This window comes from Phaseolus vulgaris, chromosome 5 (genome assembly GCF_051622355.1).
Source record: "Phaseolus vulgaris cultivar YP4 chromosome 5, ASM5162235v1, whole genome shotgun sequence".
Classification (NCBI taxonomy): domain Eukaryota; kingdom Viridiplantae; phylum Streptophyta; class Magnoliopsida; order Fabales; family Fabaceae; genus Phaseolus; species Phaseolus vulgaris.
This window is the reverse complement of record NC_143502.1, coordinates 39,684,806-39,711,130: the sequence shown is the minus strand read 5'-3', so window position 1 is coordinate 39,711,130 and position 26,325 is coordinate 39,684,806. Positions and strand designations below refer to the sequence as shown.

Genomic DNA, 26,325 nt, shown 5'->3' with positions numbered 1-26,325 from the left:
GTGAATCACAGAACAGCAAGCTTCAATTTTAAGCAATTGTTTAAGGTTCAATTAATAGCTTTGACAATTTCTTGAGCAACCTATCACAATCAATCTGTTCCAATGGCTTTTAACAAATTTTATATGTTCTTATCAAAATCAAACAACTTTTCCATAAATTAAGAACAGGATGAATCGAGCCCAGAACAGATTTATTTCTTTGCTGTTTTAATAGTTATGCAGAAACTTAAGTGCAGAGATTAAGGGAGAATGAACACAAGGCAATTATACTGGTTCACTCCACTGGGCTACATCCAGTCTTCACCTAAACCAAGGTGAAATTCACTAAATCACAATACAAACAAACACAATTCCCACTGTTCTTGAAACCTACAAGAACTTAGGTACTCTTGCTGAAAAAACCTATTTCAGCTCACACACACTCTTCAAGAAAACCTATCAAGAAGAGTGTTCAACCAAACTATTACAAGAAATGAAAAGTGAAACGACTACACCTGATTGAGGATACAAAGATCTGCCTTAAACCAGTAGGCAAGATTGCTAGAACAGTAGCAGCACCTCACACCAAGCTTTTGAAACCAACCAAGAACAAGCACTTTGTGATTTTCGAAATCTTTGAAGAACAAATGCTAATTCTTTGTAAACTCTTAACTCTCTGCTGTAAAACTTGTTTTCTCAAATGTGTGAACGTTGTTTAAACTCATAAAACAGTTTTCATTTTATAGAAAACCAACTTATAACAGAATTTTTCAGTTAAAGCTGTTATAAAATGAACAGATTGAAAATAAAATGAACAGATTTATTTTCAAAAAGCAGGTAGAGAGTTTGTTATAAGAGAAGACTTAGTCAACCATTCTGGTGCAGAGATAAAACTGAAAAACGTTTAAACTGGACATGGCACCAGAGACAAAAAGAATCTATTCATTTACAGATGAACAGATTTATTTTTCAAAACGAAAACAGAAAAGCTTAACTATTTGAAACACAGTCGTTTTGAAAGGTTTGACTTATTCAAAATTCTTGATGCACAAAATCTAATTTTCACAAGACTTAGCCAAGGCATCAGTTCAAAAATGAATATGTTTATTTAGAAAAGAACATATTTATTTTTATGCAGTAAACTTGTTTTTTGTAAAACATGTGAAAAACAGTTTAAGAAATCTTATGCTTGTTCTTATGACATGACCAGTGGTTATGAGGTGAGTTATTCAGCAAAAAGCCCACTCTTAAACAACCTCTAAGCACTACCTAAGATACACTTAAAGCAAAGCAAAATACACATGAAATGTACATATGAGTCTTCATCAAACACATATCTTGAAGGGGCAACAACCATCTTCAACATCATGTTGGGACCATTTGTTGATAGTTTATGTAAAAAAACATGTGTTCAACTTCAATGAATTACAACACTGAGTTGCCAAATTTATGTGGTTGGAAGAATTGAAAGAAGTTTTTTCTTTCTTTGGCTGAGGTAATCTCAAGTACCCGTTTAATTGAGATGACATCGATAAAAAAAAAGCAAGATTTTCTTTCTCGTGACTCTTCGACATTCAATGCTTCTCAAGCCACTCTACCCATGTAGGCAAAATGACTTTGACCAAAGAAAGGAAAATTTTCTTTCAAAGACTCTCAATAATTATATAAAGCATGGGAGCTCGTATATTGTTCAACATTGATATGATATTATTCACCTGAAACAATATAATCTCAAATTAGTTACATAAATAAAATTATGCACAACGAAATCAAGTACTAATTAGGTATTAGGATGACTCAAGGTAACCCAAGTCCATCAAGTAAAAGGTTCATTGGAACTCTATAAATATATTAACGTTTTTCATACATACCATTCATTGATTCGACATTTATTACCCTAGTACACCTTTTGCTGGCTTGAAGAGTGTCTTTTGCAGACTCAACCTCCATTCTAGATCAATCAAAGAAGAACACATCTTGGATTGTACAATCTATAAAAGTAGAGATCAAGCCATAAGGAAAGGTCTCAATCAAATCAGAGAAAAAAAAATACTCTTATAGGATCATCTCAGTTCGAGAAACTGGACTCAAAAGAAAGAATGCATGTTTGAAGATGATTTTTTAGGCAAATTCTCATGCGTCTCCATTGGTTCTTCCTGCACCTCCATATCATTTTTAAATATCAAATGTACTCTACTTTTTTTTAATTGAATACCGGATTGGTCAATCCAATATTCATTTCAAAAAAGGATTCCAATACTATATATCATTTTAATTTCACAAGTTTTATTGTTGATAGAGTAACATATTTATTTTTGTTTATGGTGGGGAAGGAGTGAAGTTGAGAAGTTGTGTTGATCGAAGTTATGGCTTGATGACAATAATGGAATCGAATGTTCTAGAATATTCTCTGTCACTCTGCGTTGTTGCTATCTTGAGGTAGTATTGATCCCAGACACTACTTGTTGTGCCTCCATCACTTTCACGAACACCACCTCCTCTCCACACTCCTCCCCCACCCTCCAATTATGCTCCTCCCCCAAGAACTACCTTATATCCTACATGTTTTGTTCATCTTCACTTCAGCAATCGTCGTCTTCCCCCTGACCAATCCCTTGTAAGAAACCCCACACAACACGCACACCAACACCACCAACATCATCAATCTTACATACCAAATGAGGAACCCACAATGCCCTAGATAACGAATATATCTATATATACCATGAGTAATTAGCTTGTGATTATTGTCGTGAATACTTTTTTTAAATGAATATCGAATTGGTCAATCTAGTACACAATTCTGAATTCGGTTTGAGGTTATGGATTAACCAATCCGATATTCATTTTAAAGAAAGGAGGATACATTTGGTATTTAAAAATTATATGGAGGTGCAAGAAGAATTTGTCTTTTTCTATTGTTTGGCAAGAAAGAAAGAAAAGTGTAAAATCTTGCTTCAAACTTTCCTTTTTCTTAAATAAAAGAAATGAAAATCAAGATAAACTTTATATATTTAAGTGAAACACCTTTTAGAAAAATATTACACTATAGTAAAGTTCTATCATTGCCAATCATCACGATATAAAATCATAAAAAAATTATACATGAAAAACACCATTTACATTTAACATGATAAAATCAAGATTATTACTCACTTATTTGCACATTGTAAAATTTACACTTGCTTTAGTTACCAAATCCTACTAAAATCAAAAGTAAGGCTATTCACTTTTTTCTACAATGTCAAACAAAATCACTCTCGCTTTATTTACCAAAACCGTTAACATTCAACATTATAAAAACAGTAGGGTTATTCCCTTATTTCTACAGTATCAAATTTACAATTGCTTTAATTACCAAAACAAATTTATATCTTTACATATGAAATAATATATAAAAGCACTCTGCCTAAACTTCAACTTTGGACAAACCAGATTTTACACCTCTGCACTGTTTTCCCTAATGATGTCTAATAGCACACGATCCAGACATGTATAAGCTTCAGCTAATGTTGCAATCTCTAGAATTTCCAGGAGAATCCTCTTCAGAAGAGACATCACCATCCAAGAGTCCTAAAAGGTGGCCCTCTGCATCTTCTTCATCACTCACAATATCTGCCCTATTATGTCTCCTTTCAATATATGCCAATGTCTGCCGCCTCTGCAGGCGAAGAACATGCATTATAACATCAGGGGTAAGGGTTACTCGTGATCGGTCTTCTCTGCCTTGTCTGTTTCCCTCCATTATCTGGTCACGAAGAACAATCAGAAAACTTGCATATGAAAAAAAAATGCATTAAACATATCCTGTGTAAGTAAAGAAAGTAGTTGAGTCATGGAAAGAGGATGAATGATGGAAAAAATAAAGACAGCATAGATTCTACCTCTTTCACATTTCCAGGAAGTGGAGGTATATCATTCCCTTGAGGAGTCCAGATTTTCACATTTTTTTCCAAACCGCAAGTAGCAAGGATAGGTATATGAGGATGGGCCTCAAGTTGATTTACAACATGTTGATCACCTACCATTAATCTCACCAGCTTAGCTTCCTTCTTTTTCCAGATGAATATATGACCACAATCTGAACCACTCAAGATATATTCATCATTCGGGCCAAAAAAATTCACTCCTTTAATTGTCTGTGCATTTCTGTGCCCTGAGTAAACTTGTGGCTCATTAATATTCTTCAGACCCTCAGATGAAGGTGATGAACACATGCCCTCATTCTTTTGAAACAGATAGATGAGCTCATCATTATAAGAAACAAGGAGTTCACTATCGCTTGAGTAAGCCAATCCTGTAATATGGACATTATTTGAGCCAATTAAATGACTAGGGCAAAACGTGTTAACAGGTTGATCTGAATTTCTATCTGAAACCCATTGGCATTTTCTTATGTCATAAACACGTGCATATTCATCAGAACCACCAACAGCAAAGTAATACGGATTTCTACAGTCAATCACAATGGAAGTCAACCCTATTTTGCTTGGAGTCTGTTTTCCTGTTGATGAGGAACAACAGAAAAGTTTTGTAGCAGAATTACTTCGCAAATCAAACTGCAAAAGAAACAAACTTATAACTGTATGGGGATAGCATAAAGGAGAGCTTCAACGTGCAACATGCTGTAATACTTGACTAACATGTTGAATAAATCCATCTTCACCAGAACTGTAAAATATGTGGGGACTTCCAGGCTCCACGGCAAGCTTGTATACACAACCATGGTGCTTCCCCAACAATGCAGTTTCAACTCCACCATCCTCCCGGAAAAGGCCAAGCCTTACCTGTTAAAAAGCAGAAGTTAGGTCGACATTAAATCAAGAGTCTGTGGAATATCATTTATAGTAACATTTGGATGACCGACAAAAGGCACAACATCTTGATAAAATTAATCAACACCCCTATAATTGTTCCTAAAAAAGAGGAAGCAATTGAAGCCTGAATATTTGATTTGATGCAGACTTTGACGGATTTATTTACCTGGCCATCACCAGCAGAAGTTATTATTCGACAATCACCCGAAAATGGCATAATCTTTGTCTGGAATATGTTGTCTGTGTGGCCAGATGGGTATGCAAGCAATCTAGCTTTGGATGCCCAATTCCATAACATAACTTGCCGGTCATCAGAACCAGATACAAGAAGGTCACCACTGGAGTTAAATTCCACTGCATTCACACACCCTTCATGCCCATCTAACCTCCCGTATAAATTCAAGCTTTTCACAAGCACCTGCAAATGAAATAAAATAACCATAAGAGACAAACTTCTTGACATTGAATTCATTAGTCACAACAACACAGAAAATGGATAGTTGTAAACTATTTTTTTTTTTAAATATAGATATCACCAAAAAGCAAATTGTGTATCTTTGAAAAAAAACTCCATAGAAATAGGAATTCAACAGTTAACAACACACTCAAGGAGCTCAGTTATTCATACAATTATATATGAATTGTGTATAACATTGTCCGCAATAAGATTAACTTATACACATTATAGAACACGAGACCTACAAATCGCAGTTGATTCACGGAATAGGTTTTTACTTCGCATTCCTTGAATTGTATTGCACAGATTTTGAAGTTACAATTTGCAGCGAAAATATTTGGCACTTAGCGGTGATTAATCGGAGAGATTCGGAAAGGGAAAAATATGAAAACCGAATGTGAGAGTGAAATTGAGAAAACCTCGGAAGCTGAAAAACGACGCGCAAAACCGTTGGGATGAGAGAAGCCCAACTCTCTCCTGAAAATATCCGTAAAGGCACCTGGAGGTCCAGTATTGGCATTAGTAATGCTCCTGCGGTTATGGAGGTTTTCCATTTGGATGAGTTGTTATTCTCAGAGTTTTCGTCGTCTACTTGATGCAGTTGCAGTTTCAGTTGCAGAAGAAGGTGTTTGATTCCTTTTGTGGAAGAGATGAGTGTGGAAGACGCTAACTCAGACGATTCTCCATTTCGCAAAACGACGTGTCGTCACATGCAGACATGGGAAGATTGCGTAGACACAGATTCTCGTTTTAGATTTCCCCCATTCCCCTCTCGGCTTTCGCTTCCATCAGTCAACACCGGTGATTGAATTTGCTCATCGAGTTTAATGGGCTGGCCCAAGTAAATAGCATTGGCCCAATCTGGAGTCATCTTGCCCAAATCAGCTTTAGCTATTTTTGTAGTTTTTTATATATAGTATAATTTGATTTTTGTTAAATAGCATGGTGTCTGTACATTATTTCTTTTTAACTTGAGAATTGTTTAGACTAAGACAGTGTTACTTCATAAATGGTCTGAAATTCACCAATTTCATGGATAGTTTATGGTATCTTAAATTTCAACTGATGTTTAGGTATTGCAGGAGTTGAAGGCCCATTATTTAGGTAACTTTATTATATTCTTTCGATGAATTAAATTATTATTAAATTTAAATTGATAATACAATTATGAAAATTACATTTTAAATAAAAAGAGTTGGAAATTAAATAAAGCAGGATTTAATTTAAGTTAGAGATAATAACATACTCATACTCTTTTTTTTTAATGCCCATACTCGTAACAACAATAAAAAAAAATATTTAATTTGAAGTTAAAAATAATAGAATATAAAAATGTAAAAGCTTGAAGAAACAAAATCAATCTTACTGTCAATGATAATGTGCCAAGTTAATTTTGTAATGAGATAAGAGAGAATATAATAAATATTTTTTTATATTGAAAAAAATAATTAAATCTTACCCTCGTTAGTTGCGTGTAACGTTAATATTTTAATGAGATAAGAGAGAATATGATAAATATTTGTATAAGCCAAAGATTTATATAGATAGTTGAGAATATAATAAATGAGTTAGGAGTTTGGGAGTGAAAAGAATCAATTCTCGCTAAAGTAAATTCTTCAATTTATAATACAGGAGTGGATATGTTCATGCTAAATGACAATTTCATAATCATTTCGTCGTCTTGTTTATCACGTGCCTAGACATGGTTATCACATTACGTTGATACTAATGCAACTTTGTGATTTCGAGTATATTTAAACGAATTTCTTTATAAGTTTTTTTAGGAGGAAAAGAATTATAGAATTTTATATGTAAAAAGATTAAAATTTGTTTCTTAAAGAAAATCATATTATACACAAATTGAAAAAAAACAATATAAATGATCTTTCGTATATTAACTTACGTATAATATTGAAATGAGCATATGGAATAAACTTGTATACAACTACTCTTATTGTTTTTAATAATCCAATAAATTTTATCGACATCCAACTTTGCAGAAGGTATGCAGAAATTAAATAAACAATTACAATGTACTCCATAATCCAATCTTGACACGAGATACTTTATCATGTGAATCAAGCATTAAAAAAACCTAAAACAATGTAAAGACGATACAAAAGCATGTTCATAACTTTCGGCAATCCATAAAAAGCTTCATATTACTTTAAAGTCTTCACCGCAATATGCGATTTTGCTCATATCTACACATACCCAATCAGTCATTTACTCCCTTAAAAACTGTTATCTCTCATTTATTCCAATAAATTTCATAATTAAATTCATTACTTACATCCTTATAAAATAAGAACTTATTGTAAAACACTAAACTAAGTTAACTAAATAAAATGAATAATTAAACAAGTCTCTAAGCATGTTATTCATCTTGCGGACAGAGGAAGGGACATTTCAAATTGGGGCCATTATACAAGCTCCGTAGAGATGGCATTATTCAACATCAGATTTCCATATATTTGATCAATCCTTACAAAAAAAATGGGGTTCTATAACTTGTCATCTATCAACATAAAAAAAAAATCAGAAAAATTGGTTATTTTCCGGCAAAACCTGCCCTACATGATGTATATATATATGTATGTAACCCCAAACAACCAAAATCCAATAGCTACATTGTGACGGATCCCAGCTGCTCTTTACAAAAATTACTCTAAACAGTCTCTTCACTCTTCCGTTTCCTATTTTAAGCAAAAGAAAAATAATAAAAAACTATAAAACAGGTATTCTGTTAGAGATACCTTCCATGACCATTGGCAGTGCCATCTTGTTACAACCCCGTAGCCACAGGAAGTGAGCAGGAATGTTTTGTTGCTAGGTAGGTTAATATCAAGCAAACCTAACAAGCATTCTCATTTTATGCTTCCTCACTTGTGTAAATATCCTTTCCATATATTTTCCATGAAACCACATATATGAATGGATCAATCGTCATCCTCTGTTAAGGAGGCAAATGAAAAAGGCCGGAACTTGTAGCCATCTCCATGGTAGAATTTATTTTGAAATTCTACCCAGTGAAGCCTCAGGGCATGAAGAAAAGCACTAAGACTCTCCATCATTAGTAGTATAAAGGCAGTTGCAAAAGAAAATACGGTGAGTCCCACCAACCGAATGACAAGATTGTCATATCTGTTTTAAATATAACCAGGAATGACATTAATTATAAAACAAGATTATATATATACACAATAATGAAATGCAAAAACATTACAGATAGATAATTCCGAAAGCTAAAAATATTGAAATTATAACCCAGCTCAGGTTTTCCATGCAGCTTTGAATATAACTAAAATTTCTAAATAATCCAATGAATTAAAAAAAAAGACATATTAGAAAACAACTTTAAGTCTATCTCAATCTTATAAGAGATATATTTAAAAATAAACTTTAAGCCAATGAAATATTCTTATCTATTGTTTTATGTACTTTAAATCAAATTCAACCTTGAAAATAATGATTATATTAATAAAACAAATCACGAACATATTATCTTTTCAAAAATTAATATACCTCAAAAATATCTTTTAGGATATTAGGTGAGAAAAAAAATTGTTTCCAACTCAATCAGCACTGACCCCCACTCCATACAATGTATCATAAACTGGGTCAAATACAGGGGAAGGAGTGCAGTAAATCATTCCGCATCCCTTTTCTAAAGGAAGGTAATTCTTGAGTAAACCCCCAACTTAATCTTTATAAAAAGATTTTACAGAACATCAATTTGGCGATCGAAAGAATGTCACATCAAATTATTCCTTAACTGATGATTTTTGGTTATTTTATATGATGACATTAGCGTCATCCCAGTGAACATTTCACTCTCTAAATACAAATTGATGTTAACCAAATCTTTCAAACCCCATAATGGAGGCTTACTCTTAATTCTTTGAACCTCAGACAGGTATATTCTTGTTGTACAAACCAAGCAAGTCAAAATAATAGTTTAAAATAAGGCTATATACTTTTTAATCCATAAACAAGGCAAGATTCACTTTTAGTCCCTCAAATCAAAGCATCCATCTCAGTTTGATCTTTTGCTTATGAAAATTGTGATATCGTGGTCACTATTTCGAAAAATGAGGGGAAAAAATGAAACAGTTATTTAGACTAAAAATGACTAGATCTGTATTTACATTACTAAATACATTTTTATCGCTTTAAAATATCATAGAATTGTAGCAATATATCCCATTATGTAAATTCAATTTTGTGCTACAGGACAGAAATTGTAAGTGCATGGTTTCATCCCCATAAAAGCACTTTGTCCCTTTTCAATTTCCTTATTCTCTCTACCCAACTACCTTGTGTAAGGCCTATAACAAGCTTCCCTTTGGATAAAATAAAAGTGAGAGAATATGATCAATAAAATGACATATCAACAGTATCCAATGCTAGTCTTGGCCTTCAAGTTTCAAATATCAAACATTAGTTTTAAATAGCATAAAAATGGGGAATTTGATCAAAAGCCCATATGTTAACAGTATCCAGCACATGCCTTTGTTTTCCTTTTTAAGTTCATGTAATTAAATTATAACCACATTCTCCAATACCAGACTAGAATCTAATCAGGCTTTAAGTCCACTCTATGGACTATGAACACCATGCTTTAACATCGTGTAGTTTTTGTGGATAACATATTGATATATCCACAACAATGTTGAAGGGAGTTCATTTTCACTCGCATTCAACCATGGATTTTTGTTTCTTCTACTAAAGGAAGCAGGTTTGTTTATTAAACATTTCAATAATGATAAACAATACAGAAAAATCTTAATAACAACGTGCAACGTTATTAATCAAACTTACCCCCAAGCAAGAAGCAGGACTTTCTCATAGAAAACAGTAGAAAGTTCTGAGTGAGCCAAACTGTGCAATTGGAAAATAAAATAAGCCAAGGAAAAAAAATCCATAATATAGGAATTCATGGAGATGAAGGAGAATGGTGACTGTGCAAACCTTAATGCCCAAAGACGAAGATATGATGCTGTATTAGAAACAGAACCTAGAACAAATTCAATGGCGTGGATCATTTGGTGAACAAAGACTTCACTGAAATTGAATTCCTCATGATGATGTTGTCTGGCAGAATCAGGCTCAGCCTCAATATCCACCTCAGAAGTGTTCAGTAAGCCATAATTACGACCTTGAAATCTCTGTACAATGCCAGAATGATAATAGATTAATAATCTTGACAAACTCCTCAGCCATCACCCCCTTAATTACTAACTGCAACGAAAGTGTGGAACAAAGACAAACTACAGGCAGAACAGCTGTCAACATAACTGACATGAGCGATAAGTAATTTTTTACTTAAACATATATATTCAGAAGAAAATCAATCTTATAATGCTTCTCAAGGAGACAATTTTCCGCAACCTTATGCAGAAATTCACAACAAAAAAGGGGAAACTCAAGCCAAGCACATGTAAATATAGGTTGGCACAATAAAGTCGTCTCGCTGAATATAATTATAAACTTTCAAGCAATAAAACCATACACAAAACAGGTAGATGTGGCACCTCAGTATGAAGCTTCTTCAGTATAAAAGGTTTTGGAAAGAGCATCCATGGAACTGCAATTACAGCCAAAAGCAATAACACAATCTGCGCATCAAAGCACTAATTCAGAATGATGAAAAAACAGGAAACGAATATTTAATATGAACAATGAATAGAAGAACCAGAATCATACTTGAAGTGGTTTTTGGCCCCAAAACAACTGATTCTCGCCAAGATTGTCAGTGGGGCTTAAAAACATGTATATCATTACATGATAAAGGTCTGCTTGAGATCCAGTACACCACTTAATAATAATGAGAAGGGAAAGATACCCAAATAGACTGTTAAGGAAAATAATCTGTGGCACAAACTGGTACCTGATAGTATCATAATAAGCAAGTTAAATAAACTACCAGAAGAATAGTATAATAATATAAGCACAGCCCTGGCAGAATAGTGAAACACCTTATATCCAATGAGCTTCCAAAGAACCGAGCATTAAAATAACTTAATATAATTCCTAAGTTCATATGTGCCACACCAAACAGAATGGACATCTTCATTTTCAAAGAATTCAGGAAAGGCAATTCTGAACGACTTCCACGCCAGCTGGGATCCACACCAAATGGGTATGGATCTTGGTATTTGACTAAGCCAATAGTATGTGCATCCCTGATAAAAGGTGAGGAATGTTGAAACATTAGACAGAACCAATTATAAAACCTGGATGCTTACAAAAATCAAGAAATTGCAGAATAGGTTTCAAAATGTAAATTTTCACATCCAATACAAATACCCCGTGCTGCTGGTCAAATTAAGTAAGAAACAAAACAAAAAGATTTTAACCTCTTTCAAACATATTTTAATATCTTGTGTCTGGGCTATGTGCAGTACTAAGAACTGTTTTAGAGAAAGTCCGCAAAAAATTCAACCTCAAAATGCATTTCACGCATCATATGTCTATGTACAAAAAGAACCAATGTATACAAACAAATTAAACATTAAAAGTAATAATACTCACAAAAATCCTTTAACAAAATATCACATGATATGAACCCCAGTCCAATACAATGAATCTCATATACCCAAAAAACCATCATCAATTCAGAAATTTTGAAGTGAATTTAGCAAAATGAGCAAGAAAAACCATTGAAATATTTTAAAAAAAATTGGCAGGAAAATTACTTAAAATGGTTGGAAATGGCATGAAAAAACCCATTCAAATGGAATGAAAAAAACGTGCAAATAGACAGAATAGGCACAAAAAATGGTGGGGAAAACCATCTAAATGAGTGGAAAATGTGAGAAAATAATGAAAAAATGGCAGGAAAAAATAGTCAGGTCAGGAGAAAAGTCATGCAAATGAGCAGGAAAAATGGGAGGGGGCGGAAATATGTGCAAATGGGAGCGGGAATGGGCAAGAAAATTGATGAACCATCAATTATATGCATGTGATGTGACTATGCAAGTATGTATGTGTGTATAATGTGAGAGTAGCAAATCTCGGTGATATATAATTAAAAAAAAATCATCATTCTTGTATGGAGATATACTCTTCACACATCAAACGCTCTCTCACTGCAAATGTCCCCATATTCATCATTCTTGTATGGAGATATACTCTTCACACATCAAACACTCTCTCACTGCAAATGTCCCCATATAGATAGATAGACAGATAACAATTCTGGGAAATTATAGAAAAATGTAGATTGTAAAAGGCAAGTAAAATAGTTACATATCCAATCAATTAGTCAGGCATCATATACCAGATATCAGGACAGAAACATTTAACTAACACCAAAATCATACACTCAGAAACAAATAGAACACCTGCAAGAACTATCGCGGCATTTGTATGCAGATGCGCCAAATATGTGAAAAGGAACAGAGAAGAATTCATTGTAGATTAAGCCACAATAGATTGAAAATAGTGCCATTAGAAGAAGCACATAGCGCCCACCAAATAGCATCTCCATAAAGCTTCCAAGTTTCTGGCAGAAATTAAACAAAATTGTGAGGGGTTAATTGCAATACAATGAGCAGAATAAAGTAAACAATAGAGTCCCTACTATCACTTGTATCCACTATTATAAAGTCATTTCAATAAAACATTTCAAATTTCAATATGTTTAGGGTCAAAGAAGTACTGCTGGCATCCAAAAAACAAAATCCATCTTATAGCTAAATCATACTGATAGAAAATGGTATTCACACTGGAATTACAGGGAAATATTAGAGCAGAGCTCTGTTTACAGTAACAGAAGCAAAATGAATAACAGATAGAAATGAAAAATAGAGTTAAACTCAGAACAAGGAATGCTACTCTGCCCCTACACCAAATCCTCCCAGAATGCACTCCCTCCCTTGTATTCCATCCACTCCCTGTGCTTTCCACACTCCTTTTACCATTGATTTACTGCCATCTGTCCACTCTACTAGGCTCCTCTCTAACAAACTCCACCTCAATTATCATCTTGGCCTTATACTTTACTATTTCTTTCTTTGATAAACCCAAAATGGAGGCCCAGCAATGGGGAACTGAATACTAAACACTAAATGCTCTGCAGCTAATAATAAAAAGCTTCATTGACATTATTCTTTGAACACAAACCTTGATGACCCAACTTAAAGGAAAAGGAACATTCAAATGTGACATGTCTCAACTAAATATTTTGTTCACACAGGATGAACCACAACATATCACACATTTGGCCTGATCCTTCCATCATCAACAACATAATTTTGGGTACATTTCCTTTATTATATTATTGTAATGCAGTTAGAATGAAATTACCTGTGTGCTGAGCTTGTTTTCTCGTGCTATAAGAACCAATGCTCCTAGCAACAGACAAATTCCATGACCCCAGTCCCCAAACATCAAAGCAAATAGGAAAGGGAATATAATAGTTGTGTAAACTGCAGGATTTGCTTCTTGGTATCTTGCAACACTGCCAAATAAAAAGGCTATTAGAAATCTATCAGTTGCATGGGTTTATGAAATAGCTAGAAAGCTAGATAACTTCTATCGACCATGTTAAATCTCAAGAATCAATCAGGAAAAAAAATCAAACAATAAACATGTCATTGTAATATTACATGATTTCGCTGTCAAGGAAGTTTTGAAACCCCTTGAACAGACATTGATCCAGAAACACCTGTTAAAAACTTAAAAACAGAAAAAAGGGTGGGATCAGGTTAATACTAGAATTTTTTTCCTCTTCTTTCCCAATATACAAAGCTTTGTTATCCTTCTTCATTTATCTAATCACTCAAATACCCCACCCATAATACAATTCGAATTGTTGACTCCATCAGAAGATTGGTAAGAGAAACTTAATGTGAAACATATATTAAAAACTTACAAATAGTTTTCTTGCACAAAAAGTTTATCTTTTCAAGAAATAAGCTCACATGTTAGAGGTAGAACATATACCTATCAGACAGAGGTATAGCATATCATGCAAATTTCAAACTTCAAAAAAAACAATGCTTATAAACCTCTCCAAAAATTACTTCAAGACATTAAATAATTCATGTTGCAGCTACTAAAGTAACTAAAAACAGTCAATATTAACTATGCTCACCCGTATGCATCAACAATTTCTTGATATGGATTTGTGAAAGTGTTGGTCCGAAAGTATGTAGGTGGTGATTCCACTGCCTCCAGTGGATGGAAGATTATGCCAACTTGAGAATTGCTATCAAAAGTTGCACGTTGCAGTGCCTCCTGCATCTGGAAAATCATTAAATGTAAGATCATTATTGGATAACGAATATTGAAGATTTTTCGATTCCTCAAAAAATTTGGAGAAAAAAAAACCTGTGTTTTGGCAAGCAGAGGGCACCAGCCCTCTCCAACAAGACATTTTTTTGTGACATCAAAGTTTAACATGTTCAGTGTATCGTACACAGCCTTCTCTCTTCTTACCTAGGACAAGTTGATAAGGATGAGATCTATTGGTACGAAATATATATCTCTTACATGTACACGTTGATCAGATATTAGGACAGGTTTGTAGTTGAAACATAGAGAAAATAAATATCTCAGAGAACAAGACATACAGAAGCAAACTCTTACCATGTTCATCCATTTTGCTAGATGGTCTACAACAGAAGCAAGAGCCTTGTTCCGGTGCCTAATCCCAGCTTCCAAAGTTGCCTCTAAGTCAGTAAGACGTGATGAAACCTATACCGAAAAAAAAATCCACCATAAGCAGCATATTTGCAACTATCTATATTTGTAGTCGGTAAAGGTGAAACATAAATCAAAAATAGGAAATTAAGTATAAGGTACAGTTAAATTCAATTGAATATCATCAAAACTACTTTTACCACACGCATACTACCTGATAATCCAGAATGGTACTGCAAGAAAAGAAACCCAAAAAACTGATGGAAAAATATACCAAAAATCTAAAGAGCATCGTACAAAACCTCTTGGATTGCAAAACAAGATGTCCGTATAATTGGGTATAAGTGCCACTAATTAAAAAAGGGCCGTATTTCAAGAACAATATATGAAGTTCAAAAGTATTTAGCTTAAATCGCATCAAAAATATACTCTAGCTGAAACTGTAGCAATAAAATCCCAATTTTATCTTGTGTGGACTTTGACCACAACATGCTATAATGAAAAAAACATACATAATTTAAGAGACCAAAAATAACATACTCCTAAGCCAAGCACCCTCACCTCTCTAGTTATTTGCCTCTGCTTGCTAATATCTTCAGGAACAGGATAACAATTTGCACTGAATGCCTCACAAATTTTAAGAATCTTTGTTCTTGCCTGTTCCCCGGAGAAAAACACGACGAACACTGTTTTTTCAATCTGAAAAAGAAAACCACAGAAGTCTGAGTTATTGTCGAGAGAAAATGGGAATATAAGCCAACTGGAACTGGATAACTCAAAATGATAAATACAGATTGAAAGAGGAGAGAGTGGGGGGAGGAAGAAAAGAGCCCAATTATCAATATTCTTAGAGGTAATAAGAAGGGAAAAAACCATCTCAGTTGAAACAGGATCCATGATTTCTTCATCAGCTGGTGCCTGATTGAATAGCATATTGCCTCTTGTAGCACGAAACAACATTCTTTCAAACCTAAGAACCTTGGATTTACAGATTATCCCACTGATAAATCTTAAACCAGACGGATTTGATGATTGAGGCCTCATTTCCTGTAATAAACAATTTAGAATAGTGCACTAGCTGGATGAAATAAATTCTAAGAAGTAGTAACAGTATCTACACTAATCATGCTAAAAGATATGAAGGATGATAAAGGATGCTACAAAAAACCTGTTCAAGCAAAGATGCTGTCTCAACATAGGCATCATTTGAAAAGACATTCTCTTGTAGTTCTCTTTCATCTGAAAGTGCAAGGTTATGACTTGAAACAAGAAAGCCACATGCCTGAAATTTACCCAAAAAAATTATATCTTGAATACATGACAGAAGGCGTAGAGAAAATATTTCATTCATTAAAAGAACATGGTGAATTCATGAATTAAAAATAAATACAATATTTGAATTTGATGGAATACATTAAAAATGAAAGCAGATAAAATAATGTAAAAATTCCTTGACTAATGCTAAATTATGATCAGAAAAATCATTATTTGCTAACTCAGCTTCAACAGGAAAGTTTAATGTAACCAAAAGAACAGGAAACAGATATATCTTTAGTACTTAAAAATAACCTGGAATATGCTCACCACAAAATACCGAAGGAAAAAATATACCTGTTGTAATACAATCTTGAATTCCAAGAGTTCATTATATGATTGCCTGAGTTTGTCACTATTAGAGTTCATTTCAATCAGCTCATGTTCATGTTCAGCAAGTTGCATCTGGCAAAAAATATATTGTCAGATTTAAGAATGAAAATCTTCAAGCAAACTGGCAAACCGCTGAGTGATTACCACTGTTATGTTACAACATCATGTTACTGTTGACAGCATAGCAGAATGTAACACTTAAATGATAACTCTAAGTCCCTTAGACAGTAATCGATTATAAGAAATAATAGAAAATAGAAAGAGACCTCCAAATCCTCCAAGTCAATATCTGGTTCCAATACAGTACGAGATGAAGACAATAGGCCAGCTTTACTGATTTGATCCTTGAAGAATCGTAGTTTTCTTGACATTTCTGCACATCGTTTTACCTGCCAAAGAGAAATGCAGTTAATATGAATAATTAGAAGAATCAGAGAAAGAGTAAAGACTGAAAAGTAAATCTTAAAAGTGAAATTGTAATTCTCAATGTCTCAATGCGGGAGGGAGTACATTTATATAGACTCTGAGAAGTGTCTCTAGCAACCTATACTAGCTGATGACTCGGCACTATATACGACAGAAATAAAAACTAGCCTAACTTGACTGAGAAAAGGCATGACTCTCTGTTATAGATACTACAGTAGTGTTATACAGTCACCATTTGGTGAACACATATAGTTGCAGGGATTATATCTCTAACAGTCATAAGGGAGGAAAAGGAAACATTACCACAATCAATCATATGATTGTACTAGTAAATCAACAGGAATTCTCATTTGTGCATGCTGATTACCTGATTAACAAATGTTCTTTGGAAGGGACTTTTATCAGCATTTAACTGCAAACAAGAAAACAGTGTCCATAAGAACTGCAGTGATGACAAACCACAGAAAACTTTTACTCCAGCAACATCCAATCCATAAAATTTACAAAGCCAAAAAGTAAGTCTACTATACAAAGAAGGAAATAAATTAGTTTGAACTAAGAATGTAGCGACATGTTGTGTGGACAGATCTCCACCACTTTTTAAGCAACAACTAAGGAGAGTCATCTTATAACATTCTGAAACAGATGCTAATGACATAATAAAAATTTTAAAAAAATAGTCCCGAACACAACAAGACCTGAGTGATGAAATTGGTCAACCATAAGTAAAACCAAAAACCACTATGTCCTGAATTACTAGTGGAATTCATCAGCATTTGAATATACATTGAATCCCGCAGTGCTGCATTTACATCATTCCTAGAGGTCCGCACTCAGCTCAACTAACATCCAAACAAATGAACAAACTAATTCAAGCTAGGCGGTGACGCAGACATGCAGAAACGCGGAAACTCCACACTCAGCTCGAAGAAGACCTCGAGCAGCAATGCAAAGAAGGAAACGTGCGAAGAAAAGAGTAAATGGCAAGGAATCTCGAGGGAGCTAGGTCGGATCTGGAAGAGAACTTACGTCGCGGAATTGGAGAAGGCCGAGTTCGCCCAAATAGGAAATGGCGCGGTGTGCGGACTCGACGGGGATGATGAGCTGAACGAAGGTCATCTTCTCGGATCGCATCAGATCCATCGAAGGTAAGTTATCGATGAACTGCTCCATTTTCTCGATCGAGAAAATGGATCTATCTCTAGATCTGAACTTCGAGAAGAAGATGAAGACACTGTCTATGTTCTTTCAGTTTCCCCTCTCCAACCGCAATTAGAATCGGAAAATTTCGGTGCCTGACAAAGTCTGATAGAAAAGGAAAAAAGTGGAACAACTATTTATAATAAATACATAAATATAAATGTGAACAGCTATAAGTGGTCGTTGTTTTGAGTAAAAATTCCCCAACCTCGTCCGGTACGAATGCACAGGGTGACGGTGCGGTCATATATCACAATCTAATGGTATGTGTCCTGTAATTTTTGGCCGTCAATGGAGTATCGTGTGTGTTTATGGTGGATGACTTTCATTTTTTAAATTGACTTTTTTCACTTTTAAAAGTTGAAAATAATTTTTATTTTAACGAGTAAAAAAAAAACACTATCCAAACACAAGTAAAATAGTTTTTTAACTACCACCTAATTACAGATCAAATTTAAGATATTTATGTGATCATGAAATTTTTTGTACTTTTGCTAATACACTACCAGTCAAATATATATTAACTACTAAGATTATATCTTACATGATAATAAATGTATATTTTTAACATTTTATTTTGATTTACAGAAAAAAAAAAAAACTACTATCATTTTTAACTACTACCCTTTATTTTGATCTACAGCAAAAAAAACATTTTTATTTGTAATCTCCAAACTTGTAATAAATGTATATTTTTAACATACCACTTATATTTTAAAAAATAATAGCTTGACAAAATAATTTTAGTTTTTATAATTTTAGATGATAAAGACTACTATTTTTAAAAAAAAATATATGTATAAGAGTTAAATATTTTGCATACAAAGTTTATTTAAGTATTACAAAGGCTAATTTCTCCATAATATATACTTTAATGATAGAATGTAGTTATAAACTAAAATAAATAAAAGATTGGAAGTCTTTTAAAAAAAATCTGGATTTTTTTAATTGATTAATGGCATAAATTCAAAACTAAAAACAGACTCATTAGGTGTGTGAAGATGTGCATTCAAAGCTAAGTCACTCTTTTGTTTTTTAATTTACTATTTTTTATTTATTTAGAACTATAACTACACTAGTTTTTAATTTTATTTTCTTTCTATCCTTATATATATACATTTTGTTTTTCAGCAATTTAGTGTATTAATTTGTTTCAGTTATCTATTGAATACAAATAGTAAGTTGAGACAAACACTCACTTTAATATTATAATTTAAATCAACCATCAAAAGAAAAATTATCAAATTATGTTCTGAAATTGATGATTTCCATTTTTGTACATGTAGAAAAAAATAACAAATATTGGCCACTCAAAGAATATAATAGAAAAAGAGGGTGAAAATGTGAAACTTGTTACAGTTAATGAAATCTAATAACACATGTTACATCCATGTTCAGAAACTAAAAAGGAAAATCAGTTTCTCATCCTGCTATCTTATTTTTATTTTTTAACCTCTCTGTTAAATCAATTATTAATTAATTAATTTTTCGTTGGGACCTTTTTTAAATAATTAATCAGTTTCTTTTTTAAAATAAAATGTAATTTATTTTGACTTTAATAATTGGTTTTCTTACCTAATTTTGTTTAAAATAATTTGAGACCATATGTTTAAGTTATTATTTAAAAAAACAAGTTATTAATTTTGAATTTGTTTAAATAAAATTAATAAAAATTTTGAGAGAAATTGATGTAATAACTTGTAAAAAAAACTGCAATGAAAAAAAAAATACAATAAATGAGATATTTTTTTAATCAAATTTAATATATTTAAATTTTGTATGTATAACATTTCATGGTTTTTAACTTTGAGTGTTTTTTAGTTAATTAAAATAAGTGACTTAACTAATTAACTACATTATCTATTTTCTTTGTTCAAAAATATGTATTGAATTGAAATAATTTTAATACTAGAGTAATTAACTGACAATAAAAAAACAATTTGACAATAAGTAATTTTGTAGTTGAGAATTTTAATTGTCTCACCAAAATCTTATTACGAGTGGACTTTAAACCTAATTCAACCCCATAAAACCGGCTTATAGGGTTGAGGTTTGCACCCACTTATATACAATGAAACGGAATCTCTAGTCGATATGGATCTCCAACACCCCTCACGCCGAGACTGCCAACTCGAGCGTGAGACTATATTTATTAAGAAAATAATAATTATCAAATTATTGTATGCAATATTTGACGATATTGTACCAATTATATGCAATTAATTTAATAATTATAGAATTTCATGATTAGTATCCTACCTAATTAGATTGTAAGTTGGAAGAGAGAAACTCCTATATATTTCCTATACATGAGTGATGTAATATACACATAAGAATAATAAACATCTCTTCTTCTTACCATTTTTTATCATATTTTCTTATATGGTATCAGAGTGCCCTGACAGCCTCTCCATTTCTATCTCCTAAATAAAAAAATCATGTTTTGCAAAGAAGGCACAGTAACGAGTACGATAGAAACCTCGTACAATCGAGCAAATTCAGCAATTGGCAAGGGCTATTTACTCACTCAAAAGTGACACGTTTGTTAGTTTTGCATGTCTGCTTGCCCATAACTCCTCTTCTAATTCTGCTTTTACGAAACCATGGATTTTGGATAGCGGAGCAACCCATCACATTGCATAGCTCTGCATGTCTGCTTGCCCATAACTCCTCTTCTAATTCTGCTTTTACGAAACCATGGATTTTGGATAGCGGAGCAACCCATCACATTGCATCTGATTCACAATTTTTCGCACACACTTCATCATCATTTATTTCAAATGTTAATCTACCCACAGCGCCCATCTCATCTACCGGCACAATTAAATTCAATGACAAAATCACTCTCAAAGATGTTCTTTGTGTTCCTTCTTTTAATTTAAATCTCATGTCCATGAGTAACATAACCAGTTCACTAAATTGTTGTGTCGTTTTTACTCCACATGGTTGCGTTTTACAGGACTTGGCTACGGGGAGGATGATTGGCTCGGGTAAACAACGCAGGCTTGTACTACATGTCTCCTCTTCCAAACCAAGCCCACGCATCTCAAATATCGACTGATCCTGATTTATGGCACAAGCGCCTTGGACATTCTTCTTCGGCGTGTCTACAACTTGTATCTTCCCTACTACCTATCCCTATCAGTAAAAATCTCATTCTCATTCATAATCATTGTAGTAGTATTTGTCCCAAAGCTAAACAGACAAGACTACCCTTTCCTTTAAGCACAATAAAATCTCATTCTTCATTTAATTTATTGCATTGTGACATTTGGGGTCCTCACAAAACCCCAACTCATTTTGGAAAACATTTTTTTCTCACTATAGTCGATGACTATAGTAGATGTACTTGCTATTTCTTATGAATCACAAATCTGAAACCCAACATCTCTTAGAGTCATTCATTACATTTGCACAAAATCAATTTCAGGAATCTATTAAAACCATCCGCGTTGACAACGGACTGGAATTTATTTCAATGTATGATTTTTTTTTCAAAAAATGTATTGAATGTCAACGCACTTGCGTTTACACTCCTCAACAACAAAATGGAGTAGTAGAACGCAAACATAGACATGTTTTAAACACAGCACGAGCCCTCCTATTTCAGTCCAATTTACCATTAGAATTTTGGGGAGAATGCGTTTTAACCGCCACATATATCATTAATCGCTTGCCATCACCTTTACTAAAAAATAAATCACCTTTTGAGCTACTATATAATCAACCACCTTCACTTTCTCACCTAAAAACTTTTGGTTGCCTCTGTTGTTTCACCTAAGCAAAAATTTGATCCGCGTGCCCGACAATGCATCTTCATTGGTTATCCTCACAGTCAAAAAGCATACAAATTATTTGATATAGATGCAGACACTTTTTTTACAAGTCGGGATGTCATCTTCCATGAAACTGTTTTCCCATTCTGCCAACAGTCACAGACACAATCCTCACCCCCATTACAAGGTATTTTGCCCACTATTGACATTGACTTACCTACTCCTGTCCAACATTCACTCGATCAACCTTCTTCTCTTACTCATCACAATGCACCTGAACCTCCATCAAACCAACATTTTTCTCCTACTCGTCACAATACACCTGAACCTCCATCAAACCAACTCTCTTCTCCTACTCGTCACAATGCACCTGAACCTCCATCAAACCAACTCTCTTCTCCTACTCGTCACAATGCACCTGAACCTCCATCAAACCAACCTTCTTTTCCTACTCGTCATAATACACCTGAACCTCCAGTAGACCAACCTTCTTCTCCCATGCCAAGAAGTTTAACACCCATTACCAAACTTTCTCCAACCGACCTTCCTGTTCGACGATCCAGTCGCACATCAACCCAACCTTCCTGGCTTCAAGACTACGTAACGGGATCCCAAGCCAATCATTCGACCACTGCCCAAGACCGACCAAATGGAACCAGGTATCCTATGCATCATTTTCTTTCTAATTCACGATTTTCTTCTACACATAGTGCATATCTTGCTAACATCACAGCCACCAAAGAACCTCACACTAAGCTATCCTTGATCCAAATTGGCAAAAAGCAATGGACGAAGAGTTTTCCGCCTTGCAGCTAAATCAAACGTGGACCTTGACACCGTTACCCGCTGGGCAGAAACCCATCGGATGCAAATCGATCTATAAAATAAAGTACAATCAGATGGTAGCGTCAACCGATATAAGGCGCGCCTTGTCGCAAAGGGGTACACTCAGATTGAAGGTGTCGACTATTCTGAAACTTTTTCACCAACAGCAAAATTAACAACTTTGAGGTGTCTCCTCACCATTGCAGCAGCCAGAAATTGGTTTACTCACCATCTAGATGTGCAAAATGCCTTCTTACATGGCACATTGCATGAAATTATTTACATGGACTAGCCACCCAGATATCATCGACAGTGGAGAACATTGTATGTTGACTCAACAAATTCCTTTATGGTCTTAAACAAGCATCTCGAACATGGTTTTCGACATTTTCTCATGTGATTAAATTTGTAGGATTTCAACAGTCAAAGACAGATTACTCTCTATTCACAAGACAGAATAACTCATCATTTACTGCCCTTTTGATTTATGTGGATGATATTCTTTTGACAAGAAATGATTTGACAGAAATTCAGCGTGTTAAAGATTGTTTATTACAACAATTTCGCATTAAAGATCTTGGAGACCTAAAATATTTTTTAGGGATTGAATTTTCCCTTTCCAAAGCTGGTATTTACATGTCCCAAAGAAAATATGCTCTTGATATTTTGTAGGATATGGGACTCACAGGTGCTCGTCCAGACAAATTTCCAATGGAACAATACCTAAAACTCACACCAGACGATGGAGAGTTATTAAAGGATCCAGTCAAATACAGGCGACTCGTGGGACAACTGATATACCTCACGGTTACTCGACCTGACATTCGGTTCGGACCCTAAGTCAATATATACAGGATCCACGGAAACCTCATTGGGATGCCGCAATTCGAGTCCTAAAGTACATCAAAGGATCACCAGGACAAGGATTGCTATTGCCATCCAAAAACAATATGACATTGACAGCTTATTGTGACTCAGACTGGGGAGGTTGTCAGACAACTCGGAGATCAGTATCTGGATATTGCATTTTTCTTGGTTCCTCTATTATCTCATGGAAGTCAAAAAAACAGACAAACGTATCAAAATCATCAGCGGTAGCAGAATACCGCGCAATGACCAATACTTGTTTGGAGATAGTTTGGTTGCGATATCTGTTGCAGGATTTAAAGGTGCCATGTAACTTGCCAGTTCAACTTTTCTGTGACAATCAAGCGGCATTACATATAGCAGCAAACCCAGTATTTCATGAACGCACAAAACACATTGAGATAGACTGCCACATTGTGCGAGAAAAATTACAAGCTGAGATAATCAGTCCTTCATATGTACCGACACATATCAGCTCGCAGATTTTTTTTTACGAAGACATTGGGCAATGAACGATTTTTGACGCTACGACACAAGTTGGGGGTTCTTGATCTTCACCTACCAACTTGAGGGGAGTATTAAGGAAATAATAATTATCAAATTTTATGCAATTATTATATGCAATATTTGACGATATTGTACCCAATTATATGCAATTAATTTAATAATTATAGAATCTCATGATTAGTATCCTACCTAATTAGATTGTAAGTTGGGAGAGAGAAACTTTCTATATATTTTCTATACATAAGTGATGTAATATACACATAAGAATAATAAACATCTCTTCTTCTTACCATTTTTTATCATTTTCTTATAAATCTCCTTTTAATTTTGTAAATTGATTGTTTTTTTTGTGTGTTAATTAGTAGATGATTAGTTTTTGTCAGTGCTTTAGTTTTTTAAAATTTGTTGGATGTACTCCAATCAAATTTTATGTAGGATAAGTTAGATTGTTTGTTTATAATTTCAAACTTGTTGTGATTAAAGGTTTTCCAAGATCTTAATTTTGATAATTTGTTTGTTTTATGTAAAATTTTAAATAAATTTTGGAAATTTTATTAAAAATAAAAATTTGGTTAAATTTAAATTAGAGGTGATTCATTAGTTTATGTATTAAAATTTAATATTTGTAATGTTGCTTTTTTGGGTAAGTGTAATGTTGCCCACACCAATAAAGTTATGTTTAATTATATACTATGAAACTCTGACACTCCTCTTAAATCACGTGTCTGTGTCAGACATATGTATTAGACATCTACATTTATACGACACTCAGTAGGATGATATGTATCGATGAAGTATCAAATTTAAAAAATATTTGTTGAATTTCTAATAATTCTAGCACGATTCTAACATAATTTTAAAAAATACGTTAATTTTCTAAAAATTAAAACTTGTTGTATAAATTTTTAGTATGAATATAAAAATAAAAACAAATAATTTTGAATTAGTCATAAAAAATATATTTTTACTAAACAAAATGAAATATACTTATGAACACAAATATTTATTATCAATTTATATAATTCATAATTATATAATATATAGAACTGTGTCTTACATTTTTAAAAATTATAAATTATATGTATGTTGTATTTGTGTCGGTGTGGCTCCGGATAAGTGTCCTTACACCACCACATATGTATTCAAAAAACTATAAGATTAAAACGTTTACGGTTACCACTCTAATATTTTTAATAAAATGGTATACGACGTGCTTCCTTCAAAAACTATTAGGAGGTTCTTACTTCATTTTACTTTTAAACGAGAAACAACGTAACTAGTATCAAATTAGCAACTTGCTGAAAAAATTATCGCAAATTGAAACAAAATTTTAACACAACACACATTTCAAGGTTTACACGTGAAACATCCTTTATACTTCATCAACGTTCATATATTTAACTCAAGTAGCTACTTAACTTGGGTTTCAAGAAAACCTTTAACTCTTGTATTCAACATTTTCTATTCTCTCTTGTTTTAGATACAAGCTGCCAAATAAAAATATACTTCTTCTTGCAAAAGAGGTTGAGGACTCTTTTCAAGCTTATGACACGAACTTCACGAGTTGATCTCTTGAATAAGGTTTGGACACTTCAGGTTGGGCTTTCGGCTTCTCCTCTCACAGTTGGGTGTGTGTACTTGCAAGACACTCCCCATAAAACCGGCTCATGAGGTTGAAGTTTGCACCCATTTATATACAGCTCGTGTGTGAGATAACATATTATGGGTGGAGGCCTGATAAACCCAACAATACTCGCTAGGATAGGCTCGAAATGACTCTGATACCAAGTTACAAAGTAAACTTTAAACCTAACTCAGACCCATAAAACCGGTTTCATGAGGTTGAGGTTTGCACCCACTTATATACAATGAAAGACTCTAATATCTAGTCAATGTGGTATCCAACCGATGCCAATGTAAAAAATAATTTATATTATCATCAGATAAAATTCACTCTGCTTACATTTTAAACTGATGTCCTATTTATAGTGTCTTCCTATCTGAGTCTTTCTTTTTGCACCAACTATTATTTTAAACACACTCATTAATCTGGACCTTATTAAATTGGGTCTTATTACAATAATTATATATATATATATATATATATATTTTTAACATAACCTCTCGATATATTCTTTCGGTCATACCTCTCGGTTCTAACAGTACAATACTTTTA

At 33.5% G+C, this 26,325-nt stretch overlaps 2 protein-coding genes across 3 annotated transcripts; both read right to left on the bottom strand.

Annotated features, from left to right (window-relative positions):
- Positions 1 to 3,223: 3,223 nt before the first annotated feature.
- Positions 3,224 to 6,070, bottom strand: LOC137835763 (Transducin/WD40 repeat-like superfamily protein). Of its 2 annotated transcripts, none has more exons than XM_068644418.2 (5): positions 5,673 to 6,070; positions 4,963 to 5,214; positions 4,623 to 4,766; positions 3,864 to 4,538; positions 3,224 to 3,727 (listed from the first exon to the last, which is right to left on the bottom strand). In XM_068644418.2, exons 1-5 carry the CDS (start codon positions 5,805 to 5,807, stop codon positions 3,482 to 3,484), a joined length of 1,452 nt encoding a protein of 483 aa, XP_068500519.2. In that variant the 5' UTR covers positions 5,808 to 6,070; the 3' UTR covers positions 3,224 to 3,481. The 2 variants fall into 2 exon arrangements, with proteins under 2 accessions (XP_068500519.2, XP_090158725.1); XM_090302599.1 differs by having other exon boundaries at positions 3,224 to 3,752; positions 5,673 to 6,055.
- Positions 6,071 to 7,701: 1,631 nt separating this feature from the next.
- Positions 7,702 to 18,501, bottom strand: VHA-A1 (vacuolar proton ATPase A1). The gene is made up of 19 exons (XM_068644416.2): positions 18,383 to 18,501; positions 18,004 to 18,279; positions 17,342 to 17,386; positions 16,815 to 16,937; positions 16,513 to 16,620; positions 16,070 to 16,183; positions 15,775 to 15,948; positions 15,463 to 15,600; positions 14,848 to 14,955; positions 14,590 to 14,697; positions 14,354 to 14,502; positions 13,564 to 13,717; positions 12,600 to 12,760; positions 11,232 to 11,438; positions 10,960 to 11,143; positions 10,788 to 10,871; positions 10,225 to 10,421; positions 10,075 to 10,134; positions 7,702 to 8,397 (listed from the first exon to the last, which is right to left on the bottom strand). Exons 2-19 carry the CDS (start codon positions 18,145 to 18,147, stop codon positions 8,193 to 8,195), a joined length of 2,463 nt encoding a protein of 820 aa, XP_068500517.1. The 5' UTR covers positions 18,148 to 18,279; positions 18,383 to 18,501; the 3' UTR covers positions 7,702 to 8,192.
- Positions 18,502 to 26,325: the final 7,824 nt, after the last annotated feature.

Excerpts from the sequence above, each read along its gene's own strand:
- LOC137835763 (XM_068644418.2), bottom strand. The coding sequence starts at position 5,807 with ATGGAAAACCTCCATAACCGCAGGAGCATTACTAATGCCAATACTGGA. Across the intron at positions 5,215-5,672 it reads GTCGTTTTTCAGCTTCCGAG|GTGCTTGTGAAAAGCTTGAA; the intron begins GTTTTCTCAATT and ends TTTCATTTGCAG. Across the intron at positions 4,539-4,622 it reads AAGATGGATTTATTCAACAT|TTTGATTTGCGAAGTAATTC; the intron begins GTTAGTCAAGTA and ends TTTCTTTTGCAG.
- VHA-A1 (XM_068644416.2), bottom strand. The coding sequence starts at position 18,147 with ATGGAGCAGTTCATCGATAACTTACCTTCGATGGATCTGATGCGATCC. Across the intron at positions 14,698-14,847 it reads TAGCAAAATGGATGAACATG|GTAAGAAGAGAGAAGGCTGT; the intron begins GTAAGAGTTTGC and ends AACTTGTCCTAG. Across the intron at positions 12,761-13,563 it reads AAAACAAGCTCAGCACACAG|AAACTTGGAAGCTTTATGGA; the intron begins GTAATTTCATTC and ends AATTTCTGCCAG.